This window comes from Lasioglossum baleicum, chromosome 5, assembly GCF_051020765.1.
Source record: "Lasioglossum baleicum chromosome 5, iyLasBale1, whole genome shotgun sequence".
Taxonomy (NCBI): Eukaryota; Metazoa; Arthropoda; class Insecta; order Hymenoptera; family Halictidae; genus Lasioglossum; species Lasioglossum baleicum.
The window spans coordinates 1,986,046-2,010,668 of NC_134933.1; the positions used below are offsets into that span (position 1 = coordinate 1,986,046).

General features: G+C 41.4%; 2 protein-coding genes across 4 annotated transcripts; both read right to left on the reverse strand.

The window, feature by feature from the left end:
• Nucleotides 1–3,017: 3,017 nt before the first annotated feature.
• Nucleotides 3,018–3,821, reverse strand: LOC143208961 (uncharacterized). Its single transcript, XM_076423976.1, has one exon. The coding sequence runs from the start codon at nucleotides 3,819–3,821 to the stop codon at nucleotides 3,018–3,020; it is 804 nt and encodes a 267-aa protein (XP_076280091.1).
• A 146-nt stretch (nucleotides 3,822–3,967) lies between these two features.
• On the reverse strand, nucleotides 3,968–9,194 carry LOC143208585 (uncharacterized). 3 transcript variants are annotated; one of them, XM_076423065.1, is made up of 3 exons: nucleotides 8,220–9,194; nucleotides 7,312–8,147; nucleotides 3,968–6,214 (listed from the first exon to the last, which is right to left on the reverse strand). In XM_076423065.1, exon 3 carries the CDS (start codon nucleotides 6,088–6,090, stop codon nucleotides 4,192–4,194), a length of 1,899 nt encoding a protein of 632 aa, XP_076279180.1. In that variant the 5' UTR covers nucleotides 6,091–6,214; nucleotides 7,312–8,147; nucleotides 8,220–9,194; the 3' UTR covers nucleotides 3,968–4,191. The 3 variants fall into 3 exon arrangements, with proteins under 3 accessions (XP_076279180.1, XP_076279181.1, XP_076279179.1); XM_076423066.1 differs by lacking the exon at nucleotides 7,312–8,147; XM_076423064.1 differs by having other exon boundaries at nucleotides 7,312–9,194.
• Between the last annotated feature and the right edge of the window lie 15,429 nt (nucleotides 9,195–24,623).

The window sequence follows — 24,623 nt, forward strand, 5'->3', positions numbered from 1 at the left end:
CGTTGGTGCGTAGAATTCTTCTAACTTCGTAATGAGATTCTCGTACGTTTGCTTGTACGGATCCTCCGGAGCCAGCTTATCACTTATCATATCAAATGCTGCCGCCCCGATGAAATGTAGCAAATATGCCACTTTACTATTTGTTTGTACTTTGAACACTGTAGTAGCTCCCTCGAAACGTTGCAGCCATCTTTTCCAGTTCGTAACGGTCGGATCAAATGTATCGATGCTGAACGAGCCTTGCAAAATCACTTCAGCCATTTTTTTGTATTATGTATGTAATGCACAGCACTTTGTAATGTCTAATAATGTATGTATGTATGTATTCTGCACTTGTATCTCGGCTATTCTGTTCTTGTTCCTTTCTGGGGAACACGTGTTCGAACTGAATTTTTTTTTTTGAACCTTTGTATGTACGTTTCACTTGACTCCCGAAATTTCGTCACCAGTTTGCGACTCCGTTTCAATCCTTGATCCTCGTCGCCAATTTGTAGTGTATGTGCGTGGGTTTGTATGAATAATGAGCCGGTTAGGTTCGTACTTTGGAACGTATAATACTGTGCTTTTATTTAACGTCGTATAATGCTTACTGATTGACTGCTGACTGCAGACCGTCTCGCGTATTACATTTTTCTCTCTCGTCGCTGCGCGCTCCCGCTAGGTGGCGCACTGCCATCGTGGTTGCTCCTTATTCTATCCTCGGACGCAACCACGCCAACAGGTCCCTACATTATTACTCGGGTTTTTCCTACTACACTCCGGTATTCCAGATGTTTTTTGATTACTATTGCAGTCAGGCCCAAGGTTTGTCTCTTTTTGTAAACACGAACACCTCGGCAAAGAGTGGTTGCTAATATTGTTCTCGAGGTATAAATAGGGTTATTTAGTCGTAAACAGTTTACTGGTATTTTCTCGGGACCAGCCGTGCAGACAAATGACCATCATAGCGGTGCGCTTGACTCGCTAAGCACCTACCTGAAACAGGGGTGGACGGCGGCCTTTACCAGCTCATTGTCACACCAATTTTTATAGCTCTGTTTCGGCTACGACCGATGGTCGGGAAGCCTGAGTGCCGGGAGCGCCCAGGTTTGGACGCGCGAGGAAAGGTGTAACGGTCACAGAAAACTCTCGGCGAACGACGTGATTGAGATCGACTACGCACGTTGCTTTATTAAAGTTGATTCGTGAGAAATTGAGCGCGCACAGCACTGATTCACGTAAGTGCCAGCGGTGAGTTTCACAATAGTTTGGAATGACTATGTGTACTCTGAGCGCGATGAAAAGAGAGAGTGTCCGCTTCGCCGAGGGGGTCCTCGAATAGACCCCAATTCGGCGAACGCGGTGGTCCGCGATTGGCGGATCGATCGCAGAGTCGATTGTTTCGGGATTCAAATCGAGGTAGTTTACGGGTCACGACGGCGAGCCGTTGGGAACGCAGCGTCGAAAATCATAATACACGGCGTGTGTTCTTCGCGCGTCTTGAAATGGGTAGAAAAACCCAGTGGGTCTCAATCGACCGGTAAACTTCTCGATTTGAATCCCGAACAAGCTCCATTCGTTCAAGGGAGAACTTCGAATCACTCTGACCTCTCATCGAGAAAACGTAAAAACAGAGTTTGTTTAAATTTTTCGACATCATACCGACATTACATATCGAGGTTGAAAAATTAGTTTGTAATCCGTGATACTAATATGCACTGTGAAGGTTTCATCGAAATCGGTTGATGCGGGAAAGTATGACAGGCATTGAAAGATGTATGAATTTTTAGGTATACATACACACTCAGTTACTTGGCGTAACTTTTTTACTTTTTCGACGTTTTGATTGGGATATCACTTCTTTTTACAAGAATAAAAGTTACAAATCCAGTGTCCCCCTGCATTGGTTTCAAAATTATCCCATTTGTGCAAACTCTTCTTTGATCCTGATTTTCAGGAACTGGTTGAATTGTAACACGAACACCTCGGCAAAGAGTGGCTGCTAATATTGTTCTCGAGGTATAAATAGGTTTATTTAGTCATAAACAGTTTACTGGTATTTTCTCGGGACCAGCCGTACAGACAAATGACCATAATACCATAATGACCCTACCTGAAACAGGGGTGCACGGCGGCCTTTACCAGCTCATTGTCACGCCAATTTTTATAGCTCCATTCGTTCAAGGGAAACTTCGAATCACTCTGACCTCTCACCGAGAAAACGTAAAAACAGAGTTTGTTTAAATTTTTCGACATTATAAAGTTGATTGTCGAGATTGAAAAAATTAGTTTGTAATAGCCCAATCCTATCTGAATGAAAATATATAGTTGCGTCTGAAAATATATAATAGTATACTAATATATGTACTTGTTCAGAATGTTGAGATTTAGAACACATTAAATTTCATTGGAATTTGGCGAGGTGTAACCTTTTATGTGCAATTACCATAATTTCTGTTACTTACCAATACCGCGTCTTCCGTTGCGGCTGAGGATGCCTCGGCTCCTGGCGAAAATATAAGACGGCACGCGTGTCAACAGTTTTCCACATCACCCATGAGGTACTATTGTAGATGCGTTTTTTTTAGTCAGTGGTATCCCCTTTAGGCCTATTCCACTGTGTCGCACACTGCAACATTTCTTTCGACGTCGGACAGTTTAAATTGTTTTTTATCTTTACAATTGTACAGTGCCAGCTGACAGAATCAGTGGTACTGCACTTGTAAGAGCACCTCGACGTCGGATATTTAAAACTTTTTTGCTATCTTTACAATTGTGCAGTGCCAGCTGACAGAATCAGTGGTACTGCACTTGTAAGAGCACCTCGACGTCGGATATTTAAAACTTTTTTGCTATCTTTACAATTGTGCAGAGCCAGCTGACAGAATCAGTGGTACTGCACTTGTAAGAGCACCTCGACGTCGGATATTTAAAACTTTTTTGCTATCTTTACAATTGTGCAGTGCCAGCTGACAGAATCAGTGGTACTGCACTTGTAAGAGCACCTCAACGTCAGATATTTAACATTTTTCTAATACTTACATTTTCGAGGTGCCAGCTGAACTAGTACGTGCTGCTTTGCGTCGGGCAGTTTCAAGTTTTTTCTTTGCTGCCTTTGCTATTTCGTCTAAGATGTACTGGGGTTCCCTAATCTTCTGGTTTCCTCTATCCTTTCTGCTGTCGATAATTTCGGGCAGCATACAATGTATATAAAACCGCGACAATTGTGGTTCCATTTTAAGTTGCCAAAAGACGTCGTCTCTTTCAACTCGAATTACCTTTATCCCTTTTTTTGTCCACACACCAAATAGGCAGTATTTTCTGCCCGTTATGTGCAATTGTCCTTGCACTTGGTAGTAGTAGTCGTGTGATTTGCTCATTGCGCTGCCCGTACTGTCTTCAAACATCTCTCGGACGGCTGTGACTGTATGTAATGCCTCTTCCGGTGTTAGATTTTCTGCGGTTTTCGGGCACTTTACTTCGACAATGCCGTCGTCACCGATCAAACCATCCGGTGATGCTCCCAAATAGGGAAGCGATGCGTCGATGAAAAGACCGCAGTCTTTAATATTTACATTCTCCTTTGTCGACAATTCTGCGAGAGCTGCAGCTTCGTTCTGCTTTCCGTATCGTACGGCAGCAACGTTTAGAGGCTTTGGGCGGACCAGTACCTCTACCAGTTTGGCACACCGCGTTGTTTTTAATCGACGGCACACTTTGCCAAAGTTTGACGCTGTCAACATTTCTGACTTGTACGTCAGCCACTTGCTGTTGTTGCATTGACCAACGGTATCCTGCTGGATCTGTTCCCTTTCTTGCGCCTGATCCTCTAGCTTTTTCATATGGGCTGTCTTGCGCAGTTCATATACAGGGTGTCCCAAAATTCGTGAAAATCCCGAAAGGGGGTGGTTCCTGAGATCATTTCAAGCGACATTTTCCTTTGCAAAAATGTTATCCGCGGCTTTGCTTAGGAGTTATTAACGAAAAACACGGACCAATCAGAGCGCGCCCTGGCCCGGCGCGCCAAGCCGCGCCGGCAAGCGAGTGTCGCGGTACGCCGTGACATCGCATCGTGACGGCGCGGCGGCCCAGGGCGCGCTCTGATTGGTCCGTGTTTTTCGTTAATAACTCCTAAACAAAGCCGCAGTTGACTTTGGTGCAAAGGAAAATGTCTCTTAGAATGGTCTCAGGAACCACCCCCTTTCGGGATTTTCACGAATTTTGGGACACCCTGTATATGTGGCTCCATGTCTGGCTTTTGTGCGTTTGGTAATCTTTATCCTTGCCTGCAGGGAACTGCTGTTTTGTCCTTTTGCAGCCACTCTTCCTACGGGCATTTTGTGATGCTTCGTTTTTACGTAGTTCCTCCAAATTCTTCAAAATTGGTGAGGGCGCGCCGCCGAGGGATGTCTGCAGACGAGACATTACTGCTTTTGTGTTCAACTGGATCACAGCAGCGTAAACTCTTGCGTTGTACGATCCTCTTTGACCGAAATTGAGTCTCTTCCCGCCAATGTGCTTCGCGACGATGGCATTGAAACTCTCCACCGCGTTAATGTTGCTCTGATAGAGGAGGCGTTCAGAGTACGCCGCCAACGTATTTACGATATCCTGTATCTTTTTATACACTCCCTGATTTGATAAGTCGGGAACAATGTTGACTTCATCTTCTTTCTGAGATCCATCGCAGAAATATCTGGCGCACCGTCTGTGATCTCCGAAAACGTGGCTGGTCACATTGACGATGTCTTCATGCAAACGTTTGATCTTCTCTGCTATCGACACGTTCTCATTCATCCTGAATGCAGCAGCTCTCGCAATTCCCGTGCGCATCCGCCGAATACTTTTCTCTACCATTTTCCTGTAGTAGCCAGCCTGAGTCTTCTTCACAACATCCTTCATCTTGTTGCAGAAGTTGCGCAACAAATGGTTCGTACATTCGATCTTCTTCACGCGCAGCGATGTTCCGTATGGCTTGCAATCCAAAATTTTTTTGTATACATTGGTGTCGCCGTCAGCAATTAGTGTGGAGTACACTAATCTGTGTGTTTCCTTGCTGGCCTTGAAACCTTCTGCGATGGCGTCGCCCTCCATTTGTGTCGATGCCTGGTTTCTGCCCCTATTTTTAAAACATTTGTGTTTCGGCGCTTCTTTTTCCAGTTTCGCTGCTTTCTGGCAAATGCTGCAGATTCGATTTTTTATTCCGACGTATAGGACCTTCCCGGTGTAAAATCCAATGATCACGCCAACACCCGACGCCGAGTTGTACATTCCGCTTTTGTAGGACCTTTTCATCCAGGTCCCGTCAGCCAGGACGGGAATGTGTGGAGTTCCGCATGGTAAGATATCGCCTCTTGCAATGGCTAGCTCTCTTTCTTCAGCAGCCGCTGCCGACATTGCTTCTTCCGCAATAAGTTGGGATTTATCCACGATCGTGTCGTGACATTTACGGTACTTCTTCTTCGTCATACAGGGGACGTTGATGGCTGAGAAAAGTCCCTCCATTTGTGAATATCCGCCTCCGGCGGTCATTGCTGCGACGACTGCACTCAGCTCGATGTCAACAGACGACTTCTCTCTAGTATCTGCAGGCAGACTATGGACTTCAAATGTCTCATTGCACATCTGGCATCTCAAATGCATGGTTGTCCTCAGACCCGATGTCTTCGTACGTTCTATACGGATGCTCGTCGACGAACATGTAATCACCGAGTGATTGGCAACCTTCAACATTTGTTCGCCGACGTAGGCCAGGTGAGAGATGCTGTACCTGTCCGAAGGGCACGATTCCGCTTGTGACGTGGTCGTCGTTCCTCTTTCCACGACGTAGTACTCCTCTTCGTCGGCAGCAGTGACTGTCTGCATGTCTGTCGTCTCTCCAACAACTTCTGTCATGTTGCGCAATGTTTCTCCTCCGAGTCCACCTGACGCCGGCGCTGCATTTTCTGCTTCCATTTCTTCGAATTCTATGACTTCTTCAATTTCTACGAATTCTTCAATTTCCATGCTTTCTTCAATTCCTATGGTTTTATCACAGATGGTGTTGTCGCACACCTCTTCCAGTACGCTCGATGCCGGTGATGCTTCCCTTTCTTTATTATGTTCGCCCATCGCCACGAAATGCTCGGCGTTTGTCTCCCACGATATTGGTTCTTCGTTTCCAACAGGTGCCGGCGCTCCATTTTCCGCACCCGTTGACTGCTTTTCCAGGCCAAGCCTCGATAACCGCTGCTGTCTGCAAACAGAATACAAAAACATGTTGATGGCTACACACAACAGAACGGTGGATAGACACACACAAAAACCAAAGAACAAATGCACAGTACAAGTGCATTCTCTGCAATTCGTTCAAGATTTTTAAATTGAAAATCTTGCATGGGGAAAAAAACAAAAATCTCAAAGAATCGAAAAATTGCAGATTTCGCGTGGAAGGCACTTATTATCAGTGCGTTTATCATCCTTGAACGTTTTACAGAAATAATTAAAAACCGAAATCAACTTGATTAGCATTTCTAGAGCATCAGCATTACATCTGTAAATATTTTAGTAATTGGATTATATCTCTAACAAGAAATCCTACATACATTAAATACACACCCGCAATCCAAAGATCAAAGAACAAATGTACAGTTTCACTTTCCGTGCCTTTCTGTACTTATTAGATTCCATGCACAAATCCGTCTTACAAGAAGTAAACCCCATTTGTTGGGAAACATCCAAACCCATTAGTTGCGGTTTCGCGCCGATACACCTGGATGGCCGTCGGGTTGCTCGGCCGTGTTTATTGAACCATTCAGCCACGGCGACCGAGGCCTTGGTCGCCCTGGCAGAAAACCATTGGAAGGATTTACTTGAGAACTTTCCACGAATAATTTTACGAATTGGAGGTAACACGGAAAGCGAAATAGGGAAAAGTTCACCATTATTAATTTCTTTTCAAACGTCGTGGGTATCTATGTATAGTTTTGTCGCGGGGTGTATAAGCAGGCCTGCAGTGGAACGGCTAACGCATTGAGCCAACCGAGCTGCTGGGAACGGGGCTAATATTTCCAGATGTTGTGTTGAAATGCTAATCAAGTTGATTTCGGTTTATAATTAAATCTGTAAAATGTTAACGGGTGATCAGTGCCACATAGGCTTACAGAATAAATAGAACGTAACAATTGCAAGGTCAGCTTATTGTTAGTTCTTCGCAGAAAAAACGTCGAAAAAATCGGTTACATGTATGTATGTCTGTATGTATGTCTGTATAGGGAAAAGTTGTTGAAAATATTCACCCTGATAACATATTAAAAAATCATCGAAATCGGTCAAATGTAACCTTGTAACAACCTGGTTTCGTCGTCACGTTCGGAGACTTCCTCTTCGTCCTTATAGCTCGCCGATCCAGAGTTCGATGTTCAACGAGAGGAAAATGTCGATGGGGAACTGGACGTGATACGCGTGTTTCGAAATAACGACACAGGCGGTTTCACTGACAATGCTCGCTACCGGCGCGTTCGCGAACGCGGTTTTCAGGATTCGCTCCTCGCGAATGTTCACTCGGTAACCGCGACTTTCGGATACGATTACGCGTATCTTTCTCGGACGCGCACGTCGCGGGTTTCAGGTACGGAACGCGTTACTTTCTCGGACGCGACGCGACTATATTTTCTAGACAGGTAAACGGGAAAAATCAGGACGATCAGGAAACCCCTGCCCGAGTCAGGTCGGTCGGATATGTGACGTGGCGGTTCGCCGTACGCCATAATCCTCTCGGGCGGTTCTACGGCGACGAGCGGTGGTTCACCGTGCTCGTCGGTCGTTCTTGTCGGCGGTACGCCATAACAAGCTCGCTGGTGGTACACCTTGGCGAAAAAGAGTGACGGTACGTCGTGCTCTGACTATGCTACAGGAACAGGACGTTTTCGGGGAGAGAGGAGGGCTCCCTGCCTGAGTCGTGTCGGTCGGATTTCAACGTGGTGGTTCACCGTGCGGTTTACGTCCTCTCAGGCGGTTCTACGGCGACGAGCGATGGTTCATCGTGCTCGTCGTTCGTTCTCGTGGACGGTACGTCTTGACGAGATGGCTGGTGGTACACCTTGGCCTTTCAGAGTGGCGGTACGCCGTACTCTACTTCGGTGGAACGTAGTTCGTCACCGGCGGAATGCCTCCATGGGACAGGAACACTGGTTGACAAGATGGCGGTACGCCGTATTCGCTTTGGTGGAACGTAGTTCGTCACCGGAAGGGATACTTACAGGAATGCTAATGGGAACGATCCGTTCTGAGTCTCGTCTCAGCTAAGAAGGCGCTCCCGCGGTTGCGTGGCCGCTTTTATAGCTGTCCGTTCGGTGATGCGGGTGTCGGTGCGGTACTAAACTTCGCGAATCTTCTAGAACGATCTCACGCGCGTGGTACAAAACGGTCGACTCGTCCCCCATCGGTATCGGTTTCATGGCACGGTGGTCGTGAAGCGCGGGGCGTGTGTCGGTGGTGCGCGACGGTTCCGTTCGGTTTAGTTCGGCCCGGTTCGGTTTGCCTCGGCGCGCCTTGATACTTGGTTCCGTTAGTAACAGGCCTGCCCGGTGCAGGTCTGTTATAACCTTTTACGCGCAATCGCCAATACATTTTGCAAAACTTGCCATTGATTAAATGATAGAAGGAAATTATTTTAAAAGTATTCGTTTCGAAATTTCATCGAAGCCGAACGTTTTCTCGATGAGAGGTCAGAGTGATTCGAAGTTTTCCCTTGAACGAATGGAGCTATAAAAATTAGTATGACAATGAGCTGGTAAAGGCCGCCGTGCACCCCTGTTTCAGGTAGGGTCATTATGGTATTATGGTCATTTGTCTGTACGGCTGGTCCCGAGAAAATACCAGTAAACTGTTTACGACTAAATAACCCTATTTATACCTCGAGAACAATATTAGCAACCACTCTTTGCCGAGGTGTTCGTGTTTACAAAAAGAGACAAACCTTGGGCCTGACTGCAATAGTAATAAAAAAACATCTGGAATACCGGAGTGTAGTAGGAAAAACCCGAGTAATAATGTAGGGACCCTAGCGTGCCAGATTTCAGAAGAAATGATGAACGAGGTTTGCAGAAACGTTAGCCAAAACAGTATTAAAAAATTGTATAAATATTTACCGAAAACTTCCAAATACTCTGGCCCCTCATCGAAAATACGTAAAAACAGAATTTGTTTAAATTTTTCGACATTATAAAGTTGATTGTCGAGGTTGAAAAAATTAGTTTGTAATAGCTCAATCCTTTACGAATGAAACGAAAAAAAAGTGTAGTTCAATCGGCCAAACAGTTCCTGAGATGAAAGTGAGGCCTGTTCTCCATAGAGAACAGCCCCGGGAACGGCACATAAACAAATCGAGCCTATCATTGCTAGGTCTGCCTATGCCCACCACAGCCGCGCCCGTAGTCCCAATTTTACACGCTACATGGTATGTGTGGTCGCTGTAGCCAATGCTTCGACGACAACAGCCGCAAATGCGTGTGAAACGAGGCCTGCCTCCTCCACTCTGCGCCAATCGGCCGCGCATTCAAACCTAGACACGTCACCGTACTCCCGCCCTGAAAAGCTTCTTCTCAGGCTCGCATCAATACAATGACACTAGTTCGGACCCATACGAGATGGCGCCTTTCCACCCCCTGTAATCGCATAGTAGTGGGCGGTAACGGTATAATCGCTCGTACGGGGCAGTTCAAATTTGTTTTCAAAAATGGCATTTCGTCGGAATTGCAGATAGAAATACTAAAAGTCGCATTTTAGAACTCTTTAGACAGTGGACTCATGTTGAAAATTTAAGAAATACGTTTAGTAGAACTGTGCCAATTTTATCGTATTCTGCAAATTTCGTCAATATCGGTCAACGTGTTAATGAGCAACAAACGTTTAAAGATGATAAAAATTGCAGATTTTCACAAGGTTAAATTCCTGCAAACGACTCTTTTCATTTCGTAAAAACTTTAGTAAAGCTAGATTACTGGAATGGGCCACTGTGCCCCGGTTTATTGGTGGTATACCTTCTACCGTAACGGACTTTCGGTCATAAAACGTCTGTATACCTGAAATGCTAATAGGCACCTTCGCTCCGGAAACATCCATCGCGGTCAATCTGCAAGCGGGAAGGAAATGTAATTTTTCTGACTACCTGGTCATTGTTACATTTATTTTTGACGGCAGAGAAACCTTCATAAACCTCTTTCACATACACAGGCGTGCGATATTATTTCGGTTCTGTAATTGTTATTTTTCCGTTCTGGATTTCGGTTCCCCCGGTTTCGGTTCTGTATTTCGCACTGTGTTCGGCACATAAATTTTTTTTTTATACGTTGCAGCACAAACAAATGCAGAAGGCGAGGAAGGATTTCTTCAAAAATCTACGGAGACGCACTGGGCAGCGCGCCGCGAAGGCCGCGGAGATGGCCACGGCGCGGCGCGGCGCACAGTGGGACCTTTCTTTCTAATCGGAGACAAAATCAAAGAACTTTCGATAGAAATGAGGCAGAGCGATAAAATTTTTTTTAAAATAAAGCTGAAACTTTGCAGAAATTTTGAAAAATAGGGAGATTATGGTAAGAACGTTTTTGAACGTTGAGAAGATTCGTTAAACTTGCACAATTTCGAGAAAAATGTGGTTTTTCCAATACCACACGCTGAAAAAATATTTTTTTGAACATGCTGTACTTCATTTCCCGTAGATTTTTTCACGCTGATTTCAAATCTGGTCTCAAAATTTGTCTGCGACCTCAGGATATTGCAAAATCGATTTCTTGAAATTCTACATGTTTAACGAATTTTCTCAAGGTTAAAAAACGTTCGTACCATAATCTCCCTATTTTTCCCATATTCTGCAAAGTTTCAGCTTTAATTTTAAAAAATTTTCATCGCTTCGTCTTTAATCATTGTTTAAACATGTTTAAAAAATCATAATGTATTAATATTGGATATCACTGTACTCGGAAAAGTCTGCAGAATCTTTTGCTGTAAAGAACAATTCAATATCTTGTATAATAACATCACAAGATTTGTTTAAAGTTGAAAAATATGTCTTTTTTTTTAACTGCATTTTCTCAAAAACTGGACGTATAGGAAAAAAATGAAAAATAGATTCGGAATCAGCGCGGAAAACTCTATAAGAATCGCATAGTGGGAATCGAAATACTTTTTGGCTGTTGGACAGTGTTACAGCAGAAGCATGCGAGTATGTAATCTCAGTTTAGTAAGTAAACTGTCAGGGGTGGGCCCGACGGCTGGGTCGGGTAATGTACTCACCGCACTGAATAATATTTACACTATGAAACTTGAAAATCAATGAGTGCATATACACTAAAACAACAAAGAAATGAGAAAAAATTTTGCAATAATAATAACTGCAATAATAATAAAAAAACATCTGGAATTCCAGTTTTACCTGAATAACAAACAAGAAAGCGAGCTAATAAAAACGTGGTGAAAATGTACGGACACAAGCGTCCCACATTTCAAAACAAATTATGAAAAAGGTTAGGTTTCTGAAATATGTATAACGGTATACATATACATATATGCTGAATTATACTTTACTGAAAAAACTCTACTGAATGTCTCGAAAACTCAGACCGAGCAGCGGTAACATATACATATGTAGAGACTCGGAAAGATATGCGGACCCTCTGAAAAGACGATAAGTTTTTTCACATTGTACTATACGATTTGAACTTTTATTGGAAAGCTAGAGCAATTGATCGGAATTGTTGAAAAAATACTAAATGTTGTATTTTCAACTTTTTTATGTAAATTGAACATTTAAAAAATACATTTTGTCGATCTGTGGCAATTAAACATATTCCTAAAATTTCGTCAAGATCGGCCGACATTGCAAGAAGCTACAAACATTTAAAGATGGTGTAAAAATTCCAGATTTTAACGATTTTCGGCATATCTAAGAATTCCGACATCGTTCAATGCCTGTCGTTTTTTACCGCATCAACCAATTGTTTACATTATATAGAAGTATATTTTACATAATGTAACTACAATGCCGCGTGGGAAAAAGCTGACATGCAGTGAAATAAGAATGATCGTAAATATAGAAGAAAAGAGAATACATACTACTATTTCAGAAATTTCAAGAGTGATTGGGCAAAGTCGATGTGCCGTGCTCAATTATTTAAAAAATAGAGAGAATTGTAGAAAAAAACATGCTGGTGGACGTCCAAAAGTGACAACCGAGCGGCAACGATGCAATTAAATATATGGAAATATATCAGAAGAACAATTAACGCGACATACTAGCACTATTGTGTAAAAACGTGTAAAAAAATATTTTGAAGACCGTAATATACAAATTTGACCATGGCCTGCGAGGTCTCCAGATTTAAATATAATAGAAAACATCTGGGCAATTTTAGCACGTGCTAAGCTCGTATTGAAGAACAACGGGCCAATTCAAGTCAAGATCACAAATAAAAAATTTATATATTATTATATATTCTATTTATATATCGATTATGCACTTGCCTACTACGACGAGACGTTGCTCTTCTGCTACGTCTTCTCGTTGACGGGCGAAGTCTTGTTGTCTTTACGTCATTCACGACATCCGCAGTGCCGCCGTCCGGCCCTCAGTTTTCCGCGAATTTTCACAATTCATTGTCACTATAAACTACGGTTACACAACTCTTCGCACTATCGTACAAGTACACAAACCACACACAATCGCGTCAACAATCCTTCCGCATGAACGCGTTCCTGTCCATTCGAAGACTGAGAAAAAATACAACGAGACAATCCCAACCCCGCAAACCCTGCCAGATGTTAGGGTAATAAAATTTCATTCGAATAACCAGCGAATAAAAATAACGAATAGATTTTTATTCGCTGGGTTATTCGAATAAATTTACAGCGAATAATATCGGTACGGCATGATATGTAGTACGCATAAGTGATTACAAATAAATTATATGTGGAATGTGTGTATTTTACTTACCCAAACATATTTATTTAATGATAATATAAATATTTAAAAATATATTTTGAACCCGCGCGCAGGGAAACTCAAAGGACCGCCGCGCTGGTCAGAGCCTCCCGAACAGACATCTTGCTGCCGAATAATGAAAATTACGCCTCGAAAACGCAAAAGTAGGCCATCTTAGACACCATGCGCAATTGGTGGGTCTTTTAGCTATCGATTGTGACTACGCAGTGGTTCCAAATGTGTATAATAGAGAAATGGTTTGTCAGTTACCGAACCATTGCGATCCGGCTAGGCACACGTACACGCTGCCCGAGCGGCGAGTGTGTGCCACACACACTCTCCCTCGAGCACACCGTCACCACGTCATCGCCAGCCGCATAGTGACGTCACGCTTGCTCATGACACCTGACTTATCGGCAACACTTCCCATCCTCTGTTTTACCGATGCAGTGACTGAATCACCGACGACTCGTTCGTCGGAAAAATCAGAATCAGATATTAGCGCCCCGTAGCGAAAAATGCTGGACCTATACTTGTATCCAACCCTCCGTTGAGGGGTATGTTTTCGTACCTAACAAACTGTGTGTTTAAACACGTATGGTTTAACATAATAAACGTTGCATTGGCATTGTATGTGTCCCCGCTATTGCGGATGGTGTATGCTTTTTCTATAAGAACCCTAAATTTCTCGATATTTAAGAAAATGTATGTGGCTTGACAGTGGCAGCACTGTCGCGCCGCCCAATTTTTGTCGAACTCCGCTACATGCTGCCGAATAATGTAAATTACGCCTCGAAAACGCAAAAGTAGGCCATTTTAGACACCATCCGCAATTGGTGGGTCTTTTATCTATCGATTGTGACTACGTAGGGGCTCCAAATGTGCATTAGCGAGACGTATTTTGCTAACTACGAAACCCTTGCAATCCTCGTGTACATATACAGTGTCTAGCGGTGTGTTAGGGTGCCACCACACTCTCGCTCAAGCCGGACCCACCCTTAGGGTACGATCACAGTGCGTCCTACATCAGACAGACTTGGTGACGTCAGAGCCGTCTGGCAGACATTTCAAATGTGTGGGTAGGCCCGTCTGTGAGACCCTTCTAGTTTCGTCCTGCATCGACCGACAGGACGGACCCCGTTTTGGAAACTCGGAGTTTATTGTACCAGCGTTTGCTGGCCGTTCCCGTGGTTGTTCTCTATGGAGAGGTTTATGACAGATCATTACTATTGAGCTGGAAGTCGGCACTTTCTCGGACAACACGAGTTGTACTTTACTTAACTCAGTTTGCGACATTTTTAACTTTCCGATAAATAAGGTCACTATCGTTTTGAAAACAGCGAGATAAACGATTTTCTTGAATCCATATTTATTAAGCTTAACATTTTTAAAACTAAGAAAATGAAAACACTATCCGGATGTGGCGTGTTTCAGTTTTTTTCAAAAATCAGACGATCAATGAAATGATAATTAAAATAAACAACAATTAAAGATAATAATCCTGCTTACAATTGATCTAAAAATCGCAGTATCTCATAATTGTTTTAGTTTTTAATTATTCTCGAGTATCCATACTTCCGTGAACGTTGATCTACATACAATTAATGCACATGTATCATTCCAAGCAAAATAGGACTCCAGTTTCGAATTTTGTTCAAATTTGGATATGTTGCAGTCTTTAGTAAAATATGAACGTATCTCAAAGAGAATTCTTTGAAATCTTGAAAATTGATGGTTCTACGCGGACGTGGAATATGAGGTGTCACAACTTTTTCATTAAATTATAACGGCCAAACTAACAAAACAATGACAATTTTAGTTTTGGGTGCACATACTGAAACCATAAGAGTATTTAATAAAAATTATTTCAGTTGAAAAAATATTTATTTTCATAGTTTATTTTGCAATTGTTTTTTAAACAGGCGCATTGCTATCATACCGTCAGGAAATTGGAAAAATAAAAATAATGATAATATAGCCCCAAGTGTCCTCTTTATGGACCCGTTTTTAAAAATACGGATACTTTAAAATTGGCGACATGAAAATTATTTGAAGTGAACGCTGTTCGTCCTACATCAGACGAAAATCAAAATCATTTTAACTTCTTCCTACATCGTCCAGCGTCGAGGCCCCATGGGGTTTGTCCATTGTTACCCTCCTCGAAGTACCTGAAAAAGGTTTGGCTCCCCGTGATTTTGACTATTTCGTCCGGTTTCTGGCCCACTGTGAGCACCTTGCTGGACGAAAACGGACGAAAAGACACCAACACATCCCTTCCGAACGCTCGTCTGTGTGGGCTGATGTCTGATGTAGGACGAAAACGGGTCCACTGTGATCGTACCCTTAAGGTGAGCGCATACTAGAGGGTCGCGGGAAGGCCGCGGATAGTCTCGGGAAGGCCAAAGCCACCGATGGACGACCATGCGGCAAGGGAGCACGGCTACCTGCTGTGCGTGGCAGAAAAAAAGGTCTCCGTGGGCTCCCCACCTCTTTTAGGGAAAGGGACCTTTCTTTCAGGGAGCCCTGCTCCCTGCTGTGGAGCCGTCGGCCCGCTAGAGATTTCTTCCCGCGTGGACGTCCATCGGCGGCTTTGGGCGTCCATCGGCGGCTTTGGCCTTCCCGAGACTATCCGCGGCCTTCCCGCGACCATCTAGTATGCGCTCACCTTTAATGGCGCTGAGAGGGAATTTGAATATAAAGAATATCGTACAAATATGTAGCAGTGTTTCTTCTTACTGACAAAAGTAATGTTTCTTTAAATTCATATTGAAGATTTCTCGAACGGATATGCAAGGAGAGAAAACGAAATAATAAATGCAGATCAAATAATATAATTCCGAACTTCATTAGAGAAATAGTATTACCAATAAATTCAACACTTTTACCACTTCTTCTCTCACTTATAACAAATTGACAAATTTACAGAATAGATACATGAGGAAATTATTAAACATTACTATTAAAAATACACATTCCTTACTAGCTTCATTACTGAATAGAATCTCTGAATTAAATGATGAAATCCACTTCACACTTCCTCAGAATGTGTCTGAAAGGTTTTTCATTTTAGAAAATAGAAAATTCAACAAAGTATTCAAAGATAACTCTTTCCTTATGTCGATCGTATATTGTTGTCAAAAACGATATTTTTAGTGATTTCGGCGCACTGCTTCGATCAAGTATTAAAATTAGACACTATTTGCAAATTTTTACAAAATCTCATTTCAACGTTTCGATCTTCTTTTAGATCGTTTTCAAGAAATCTTTAAAGAATTGCGTCTGTAAAGTAATAATTGATGCAAAATTTTAAATTTATGTGGGTTTAAACCAGGGACTGAAACGGTTCTGAAAATAACTGTTTCAAACTGTTATATATCGGTTCTGATTAGAGACATATCTGAAGGGACTAGTAAAGCCAAATAAGGTATGGAAAATAGATGCATTTTCGACTTTTGTCCACAGGCGGCCACATTGTGCAGCGGAGCGTTCAGGAATACGAAAAATTCAATACAGTATCCGCGATAGTTTTTTGCAAATATCTCGAAAACTAAAAGCGACCCCCCACTATTGGAAAAGGAAAAAGTTGTTTAGAATGTGTTGCTGCATAACATATATAAATTTCATCAAAATCGAAGAGGATGGTACTTTTGTAAATAATTACCTTATCCTTTATAAGACGATATTATAATAAATATAATATATTACAATAATAATAATATATTATATAATATATTAATTATTGTGACTTCGTCACAATAATTTCGTCTATTTCAGGCTTCTATTGACTTATATTCCTTCATTCATTTTCAAATGTTGCATTTTAGTTCAAAGATGATTTCCCATTGCTTCATGCTTCTATTTTCTTAAAACCACTAGAAATATTTCACATATTATGTATCACAACACCAAACTTTTCCGAGAGTCCACAAAATGTATACCGCATTTATAAATACTAATATGCCTTAATATCACTTCTACTTACCATAGTTAGAATATTTACACATTGTTTAAACATAATCAACAACGCCAATCAACAGCCACGTTGTTCAGCACGGCTAGTACTAGAGTAGGCTGTGGCAATGTACTTCGTAATGAAGTCAGTGATGCCAGAATCGGGGACGCGAGGACGCTTCCCCTCCAGCACAGGTTCCCCCTCTCTGACGGACCGTCCTCGCCGTAGCTTCTGCTGCGCACGCGCTACACACGAACGTACTTCTACTCTGCCCGTGTGAGTGCATGCTCGATTGCACGCGCGCTACACACCAAGCGTACCTCTACCATGTCCGTGTGACTACCTGCTCGACCGAACGCGTCGGCGAGGCGTTCCTTCGATTTTCACCAATTTTCATGTTGCCGAAGTTTCGGAAGCACGAGTCGGAAAGTCGGGATCTGGAGACGGCGCGCATTTGAATCCCGGGACGGCGCGGCGCGGCGCGGTGCACATTTTGCTATAACTTTTGATCTAAAAAAGATATCGAAGCGAAATTTGGACTAATTTTTTTTTAAAAAACCGGGTTTAATGGTTAATCCTAAAATATGTTTTGTATTTCTTAAAAAATTTTTCTCGTTGATTTTTAAAGTTAAGGTAGTCCAGAAGGCCCCCAACACAAATTGATTTTTAGTCGAACCATGCTCAATAAACAATTACGAAAAAATTTATAAATATTAATTAAAATTAAATAAAAATTAAAATATTATAAATTATGCAGACATGTTTAAAAAAATTGAAAATCTCGAAACATTCGAAGAAAATGCGTATTTCGTATTGAACTTTCCGAGATACCAGTTTTATAAAAATTCATTAGTCCGATATTATTGAAACAATTGTCCTTAATTTTTCTCAGAATTTTTTATAAATTGTATCGTTGTTAAAAAATCAAAATCAATTTGTTCGATATTTCTTTGTTGATGTATTATGTAATACTGAATATTTTTATAATCAGAAAAATAATGTACAGACTTGATAATGCAATATAAAATATTTTATTTACGTTATATTTCAATATACATATGTGCATCACTCCTAACAATTTTGGTAATCACATAATTATTGTAACGACATTTTACATATATCAGGTCGTTAAGTATGAAACTAGACAAATAAAACACAAATTTCAAACACATTTGTCAAGTTTCATACATCTCCGGTTACGAAAATCGATTTTAAATGGTCCCTGCCTTTCTGTAACATAACAAAAAAAAATAATTAGTTAAAGTCATGATTGCAAAGTATAGAATAAAATATTAATGTATAACTTTATAGTATAGTTTATACTTATCTTTTCTTTGAAGTCATTCACTTGAATCTGCTAATATTGATTTTACGTTGTCCAGAAAGTCCACTCCAGCTGACACACACGCGATTTTGAATGGGCCTCTGCCTTTCTATAGCATAAAAAACACATAGTTAAAGTTATAATTATACAAAGTACAGAATGAAATATTAATGTAATCATATACTTATCTTTTTTCTTTCAAGTCATTCTTGAATCTGCTAATATTGATTTTACGTTACCGCGATTTTAAATGGTCCTCTGTCTTTCTGCAACATAAAAAAAACACATAGTTAAAGTTATAAGTACAAAGTACTTACAGAATGAAATATTAATGTAACGATACACTTCGCTTTTCTTTAAAGTCATTCTTGAATCTGCTATTTCATTACCGCTGACACCCACGCGTTGCTATATTCAAAGAAAAAGTAGACCTAATTAAAATCGTAATTCTAATTGCAATCTTGTAGGACTCAATATAAATAGTAACGTATACTTATCTTTTTTCATCGATGAATATGGTCACTCACTAAAATAAATTCCTAATAAGATAAAAAAATGTTAAAAACCCATTAAAAAGTATTAAAAACGCGACAAAGAAACTGGAGGCTGTTTACTATAATAATAATAATAATAATAATAGTATTTTATTTCCCATTTCGGGGTACAAACGCGGACCTCCGCTCCGCTTACAAACTTCACCTTCCTTATCTCTTCATTCTTAACTTAAATTTACACTTAAACGCGAGAGAGAGAGAGAACACACCGTTCACTCATTCCTCACACATTCTTCTTCACTCATTCACACACTCTGGACCCCCGGTTCCGCTGCTCATCCTTTCTCTCATCTCTTCCACTCTCTTCATCCATACTGGAGGCTGTTTACTATATGAACTAAACTATCGAACGATTAACGAAGAAAACACGACCTCACTAGTTCGTAAACGAGTTCAAAGTTAATTGTTTATAACTTTGCGAGGGCGATGAATTTTCATATAAATGCTTTCCCGACATAAGGGATAAATGTCTGTCATCGACAGACATGGTGCGACTAGACTCCTGTCTAGCTTTCAAGGATGTGCGCACCACACACATGGAATTTAATAGGCCAGCGCCTATTTTATTCCTTTTTCGAGATTTTATGTCGGGAAGCAAAGAGAAAATTCGCTCGGCCTCGGCATTCGAGTGCGGAAGACATCTGACCGTGTTTATTAGAGAAGTTAAAAGGGGGAAACGAAGAACATGATTCGGGTCTGTTTGGTTACAGATGTCTACCCACATATCGTCAAAAGACAGATTCGACCATTGGTCCCTCTGCGACCGGAAAATGCCGTAGTACAAAAAGTCCCACTCTTTTTGTAGATCTACGGCACTCCAATTCCCTAATTTATTAGCGACAGCTACGAGATTTTGAAAAGTTAAATCTCTGTCGCTGTTGAATAGGGAATCGGGCGATTTGAAGACCGTCAATTGTCTGAGGAAAATATCGTCATGAGGAAGACGATTTCTCAGTTCATTGCATAAGGTCACATAAAACCTTAAGCAATTTTTCTTTAAGGTGGACACCTCAACTTCCGCCATTCCATCCCTAACTGCCTCTTCCAAATAATCGTGGCATCTGGAACCAAACTCCACTTCATCTAGTGGAACTTGATTTGATTCCAACGAGAAATCTATCGCCCTCACCTCGCTAAGCCAATCTAAAAGCGCTGGTTTTAAAAACCTTTTCAAAAAAAATCGAAGCAACCTTGCTGAAGACGGTTGTAACTCCTGCACCAACGTTTTCCTACTTTGGAAGGAGGCGTTAAAACTATTCATAGCATCAAGGACATTTTCCAAAAAGAAGAAATATCCTTTGATGTCATATCTGCTCAGGAGCGAAGAAAATCTCCTAGCAGCTGCCGAGCCTTCCGAAAAGCTATACTCGTTGAAAAATTTGACTGAAACGTCCCAAGTTTCTAAAAATTGTACCACAGTCAGATGCCTAGAAAGCCAGCGTGTGTCCGATAATTTGAGAATTTTCAAAGGACAGTTCTCATAACTCTCCTGAAATTGGCGATAAATAGCAGTCCGTTTAGGGCTGCTATGTATAAACGAAGGGACGCCACGAAGCAATTCGTCACACTCCGTTGGAAGTGTAGCACAAGCAGCACTTGCTGCCAGTGCTGCAGAATGACACACGCATGGCATTGTAATGACATGGGGATTCTTCTCAAGCAACTTACTCTTGAACGAAGAAAATCTCCCTGTCAGGAGTGAAGAAGAATGTGTGAGGAATGAGTGAACGGTGTGTTCTCTCTCTCTCTCGCGTTTAAGTGTAAATTTAAGTTAAGAATGAAGAGATAAGGAAGGTGAAGTTTGTAAGCGGAGCGGAGGTCCGCGTTTGTACCCCGAAATGGGAAATAAAATACTATTATTATTATTATTATTATTATAGTAAACAGCCTCCAGTTTCTTTGTCGCGTTTTTAATACTTTTTAATGGGTTTTTAACATTTTTTTATCTTATTAGGAATTTATTTTAGTGAGTGACCATATTCATCGATGAAAAAAGATAAGTATACGTTACTATTTATATTGAGTCCTACAAGATTGCAATTAGAATTACGATTTTAATTAGGTCTACTTTTTCTTTGAATATAGCAACGCGTGGGTGTCAGCGGTAATGAAATAGCAGATTCAAGAATGACTTTAAAGAAAAGCGAAGTGTATCGTTACATTAATATTTCATTCTGTAAGTACTTTGTACTTATAACTTTAACTATGTGTTTTTTTTATGTTGCAGAAAGACAGAGGACCATTTAAAATCGCGGTAACGTAAAATCAATATTAGCAGATTCAAGAATGACTTGAAAGAAAAAAGATAAGTATATGATTACATTAATATTTCATTCTGTACTTTGTATAATTATAACTTTAACTATGTGTTTTTTATGCTATAGAAAGGCAGAGGCCCATTCAAAATCGCGTGTGTGTCAGCTGGAGTGGACTTTCTGGACAACGTAAAATCAATATTAGCAGATTCAAGTGAATGACTTCAAAGAAAAGATAAGTATAAACTATACTATAAAGTTATACATTAATATTTTATTCTATACTTTGCAATCATGACTTTAACTAATTATTTTTTTTTGTTATGTTACAGAAAGGCAGGGACCATTTAAAATCGATTTTCGTAACCGGAGATGTATGAAACTTGACAAATGTGTTTGAAATTTGTGTTTTATTTGTCTAGTTTCATACTTAACGACCTGATATATGTAAAATGTCGTTACAATAATTATGTGATTACCAAAATTGTTAGGAGTGATGCACATATGTATATTGAAATATAACGTAAATAAAATATTTTATATTGCATTATCAAGTCTGTACATTATTTTTCTGATTATAAAAATATTCAGTATTACATAATACATCAACAAAGAAATATCGAAAAAATTGATTTTGATTTTTTAACAACGATACAATTTATAAAAAATTCTGAGAAAAATTAAGGACAATTGTTTCAATAATATCGGACTAATGAATTTTTATAAAACTGGTATCTCGGAAAGTTCAATACGAAATATGCATTTTCTTCGAATGTTTCGAGATTTTCAATTTTTTTAAACATGTCTGCATAATTTATAATATTTTAATTTTTATTTAATTTTAATTAATATTTATAAATTTTTTCGTAATTGTTTATTGAGCATGGTTCGACTAAAAATCAATTTGTGTTGGGGGCCTTCTGGACTACCTTAACTTTAAAAATCAACGAGAAAAATTTTTTAAGAAATACAAAACATATTTTAGGATTAACCATTAAACCCGGTTTTTAAAAAAAAATTTAGTCCAAATTTCGCTTCGATATCTTTTTTAGATCAAAAGTTATAGCAAAATGTGCACCGCGCCGCGCCGCGCCGTCCCGGGATTCAAATGCGCGCCGTCTCCAGATCCCGACTTTCCGACTCGTGCTTCCGAAACTTCGGCAACATGAAAATTGGTGAAAATCGAAGGAACGCGTCGCCGACGCGTTCGGTCGAGCAGGTAGTCACACGGACATGGTAGAGGTACGCTTGTTTGTGTAGCGCGCGTGCAATCGAGCATGCACTCACACGGGCAGAGTAGAAGTACGTTCGTGTGTAGCGCGTGCGCAGCAGAAGCTACGGCGAGGACGGTCCGTCAGAGAGGGGGAACCTGTGCTGGAGGGGAAGCGTCCTCGCGTCCCCGATTCTGGCATCACTGAATGAAGTGCCAGTGTACCGTGATCACGGTGCATTATACAGGTGTGCCGACTTCCCTAACAAAACTGAGGCAGATGAGTCGTAATTCTCTGGCCGCCGCCAGACGGCGCATGGTCCCAGGTACTGTACGTGTGCGAATGAGATTGTGTGTGTATTCAGACGCGCTGCTGAATACATACAAACTCATTCGCACACGTACGGTACCTGGAACCATGCGCCGTCTGGCGGTGGCCAGAGAATTACGACTCATCTGCCTCCAAATTTCAGCATTACAGAGATGCTAAGTCGGCACACCTGTATAATGCACCGTGACCGTGATGACATATAGAACCGAAACCAACCTCATATCAATCGTTCAGTTGTTGATCGATATTTGGCGCTAAATTCAAAATCAACCACAGTCAATATAGTCCTATTTTCACTGCTCTCTTACAATCATAAAATATGGTATTTGTTAATTAACATTCAATTTAATTATACTATATACACTATTTGTGTGTATGTGTCGATTGAAGCAAAATTATGAAGCTGTATAAGGAAATGTTTAGAAAAATTCATCATATAGCATTACTGGTTCAGTAATGTTGCGTAATATTCATGTATCTTCGGTGTTTCATACCTAAGATTTACGCTATACGATGTTTAATCATATGAATTGTTTCTAATAATATCCTTTGATGTAGATTTGCTTCTCGGTCAATTACTTTTGCATTCTCAAAGTTGAAAGGATGGTCAAATTCAATTGAATGCCTCGTTATTGCAGTGTGTTGCGATGGACTGAGGAAAATATTGTGCTTGTGTTCTCTGATTCGCGCTTCTAAATGTCTAGACGTTTGTCCAATATAGACTTGATTGCATCCCTTGCATGGGTAGAGTAAATTATATTATGGCTTTTTTTTAAAGCTAACTTATCTTTAACCGTGGGGAACCAACTTTTTAGATATTGTGGAATTTTGTAGATTGTGTGGATTCCGACTTTTCTGAATATACGTCTTATATCGTTTGAAATACCATCGACAAAAGGAACAACTACGGAATTTTTCCAGTTTATCGGTCCTGTCTTTTGAAATCTTACCTCCTTACCGCACTTTGTTAAATCAGACAGACCGGAGAATTTAAACTTAAATCGACTCGCCGTGTAGACGCGACGGAGAGTCCCTCCTGCAAAACACAGCGTTAACAAACAGTCAAGTCATTGGAACAGAAAGACAATTATTATCGTTAGAATTCGAACGCGATTCTCCTATAGTGTAACGGTCGTCGATTCCGGCGGTAATCGGAATCTTCGCGGTGCTGACCCCTCAGTGTTTGGACAGCTCGTCGGACCAAAGTTCGTTAGTTGACTAGGGGAATCGGCCGGTGCGGGAAGACGAGGTGCGAAGGTTCGGAAAGAATTCGGAAACAACAGTTACGTTAAATGACGTACTATATTTAGAGACTGTAAACGAATACAAATGTATAAACAATGCTGCTTCTTAGGCGCGACGTGGGTGCATGGTTGCAGCGTGCATGCATGAGTCGGGACGGTATATGGCGTGCATCGGTATCGCGGCAAAATAGTTCGGACGGTGAACGATTGTTAGCGGCGTGAATTCCGGCGGTTCGGCGGAGCGGAACGGTGTATCGGATCTCGGCGGCTTCGGTGGTAACGGCGGGGAGTTCGGTGGGTCGGCGGGACCGGCGGTGGTTGTCGGAGATTTCGGTGTTTCGGCAAAATCGGTGGATGTCTCGGTGGTGCTGTGGAACGGAAGGGTGTATCGGTGGAGTATTCGGCGGGTCGGCGAAGTGAAGATCGGTGCGGAGAGTTCGACGGCTCGGCGAACGGGTTTCGGAATGACGGTCTCGACGGCTCGGCGAAACAGAGGTCGGAGTATAGGGTTCGATGGTTCGGTGAAACGGGTTTCGGGTGAGAGTTTCGACGGCTCGGCGAAACGGACTTCGGTGTGGAGGTTTCGACGGCCCGGCGAAACGGACTTCGGTGTGGAGGTTTCGACGGCTCGGCGAAACGGATTGCGGTGTGGATACTCACCCGGATAGGAACAATGTCGGCTTCCTGGTGATCGCTGTGACGGCTCGTCTCAGGCAGGAGTACAGGACAGGAGTCTAGAGTACTTCTAGACGGAATACGGTAATTTGTCTTATTTGCCGGCGGCTTATATACCATTAACATTGTGGTGAGGGTTGG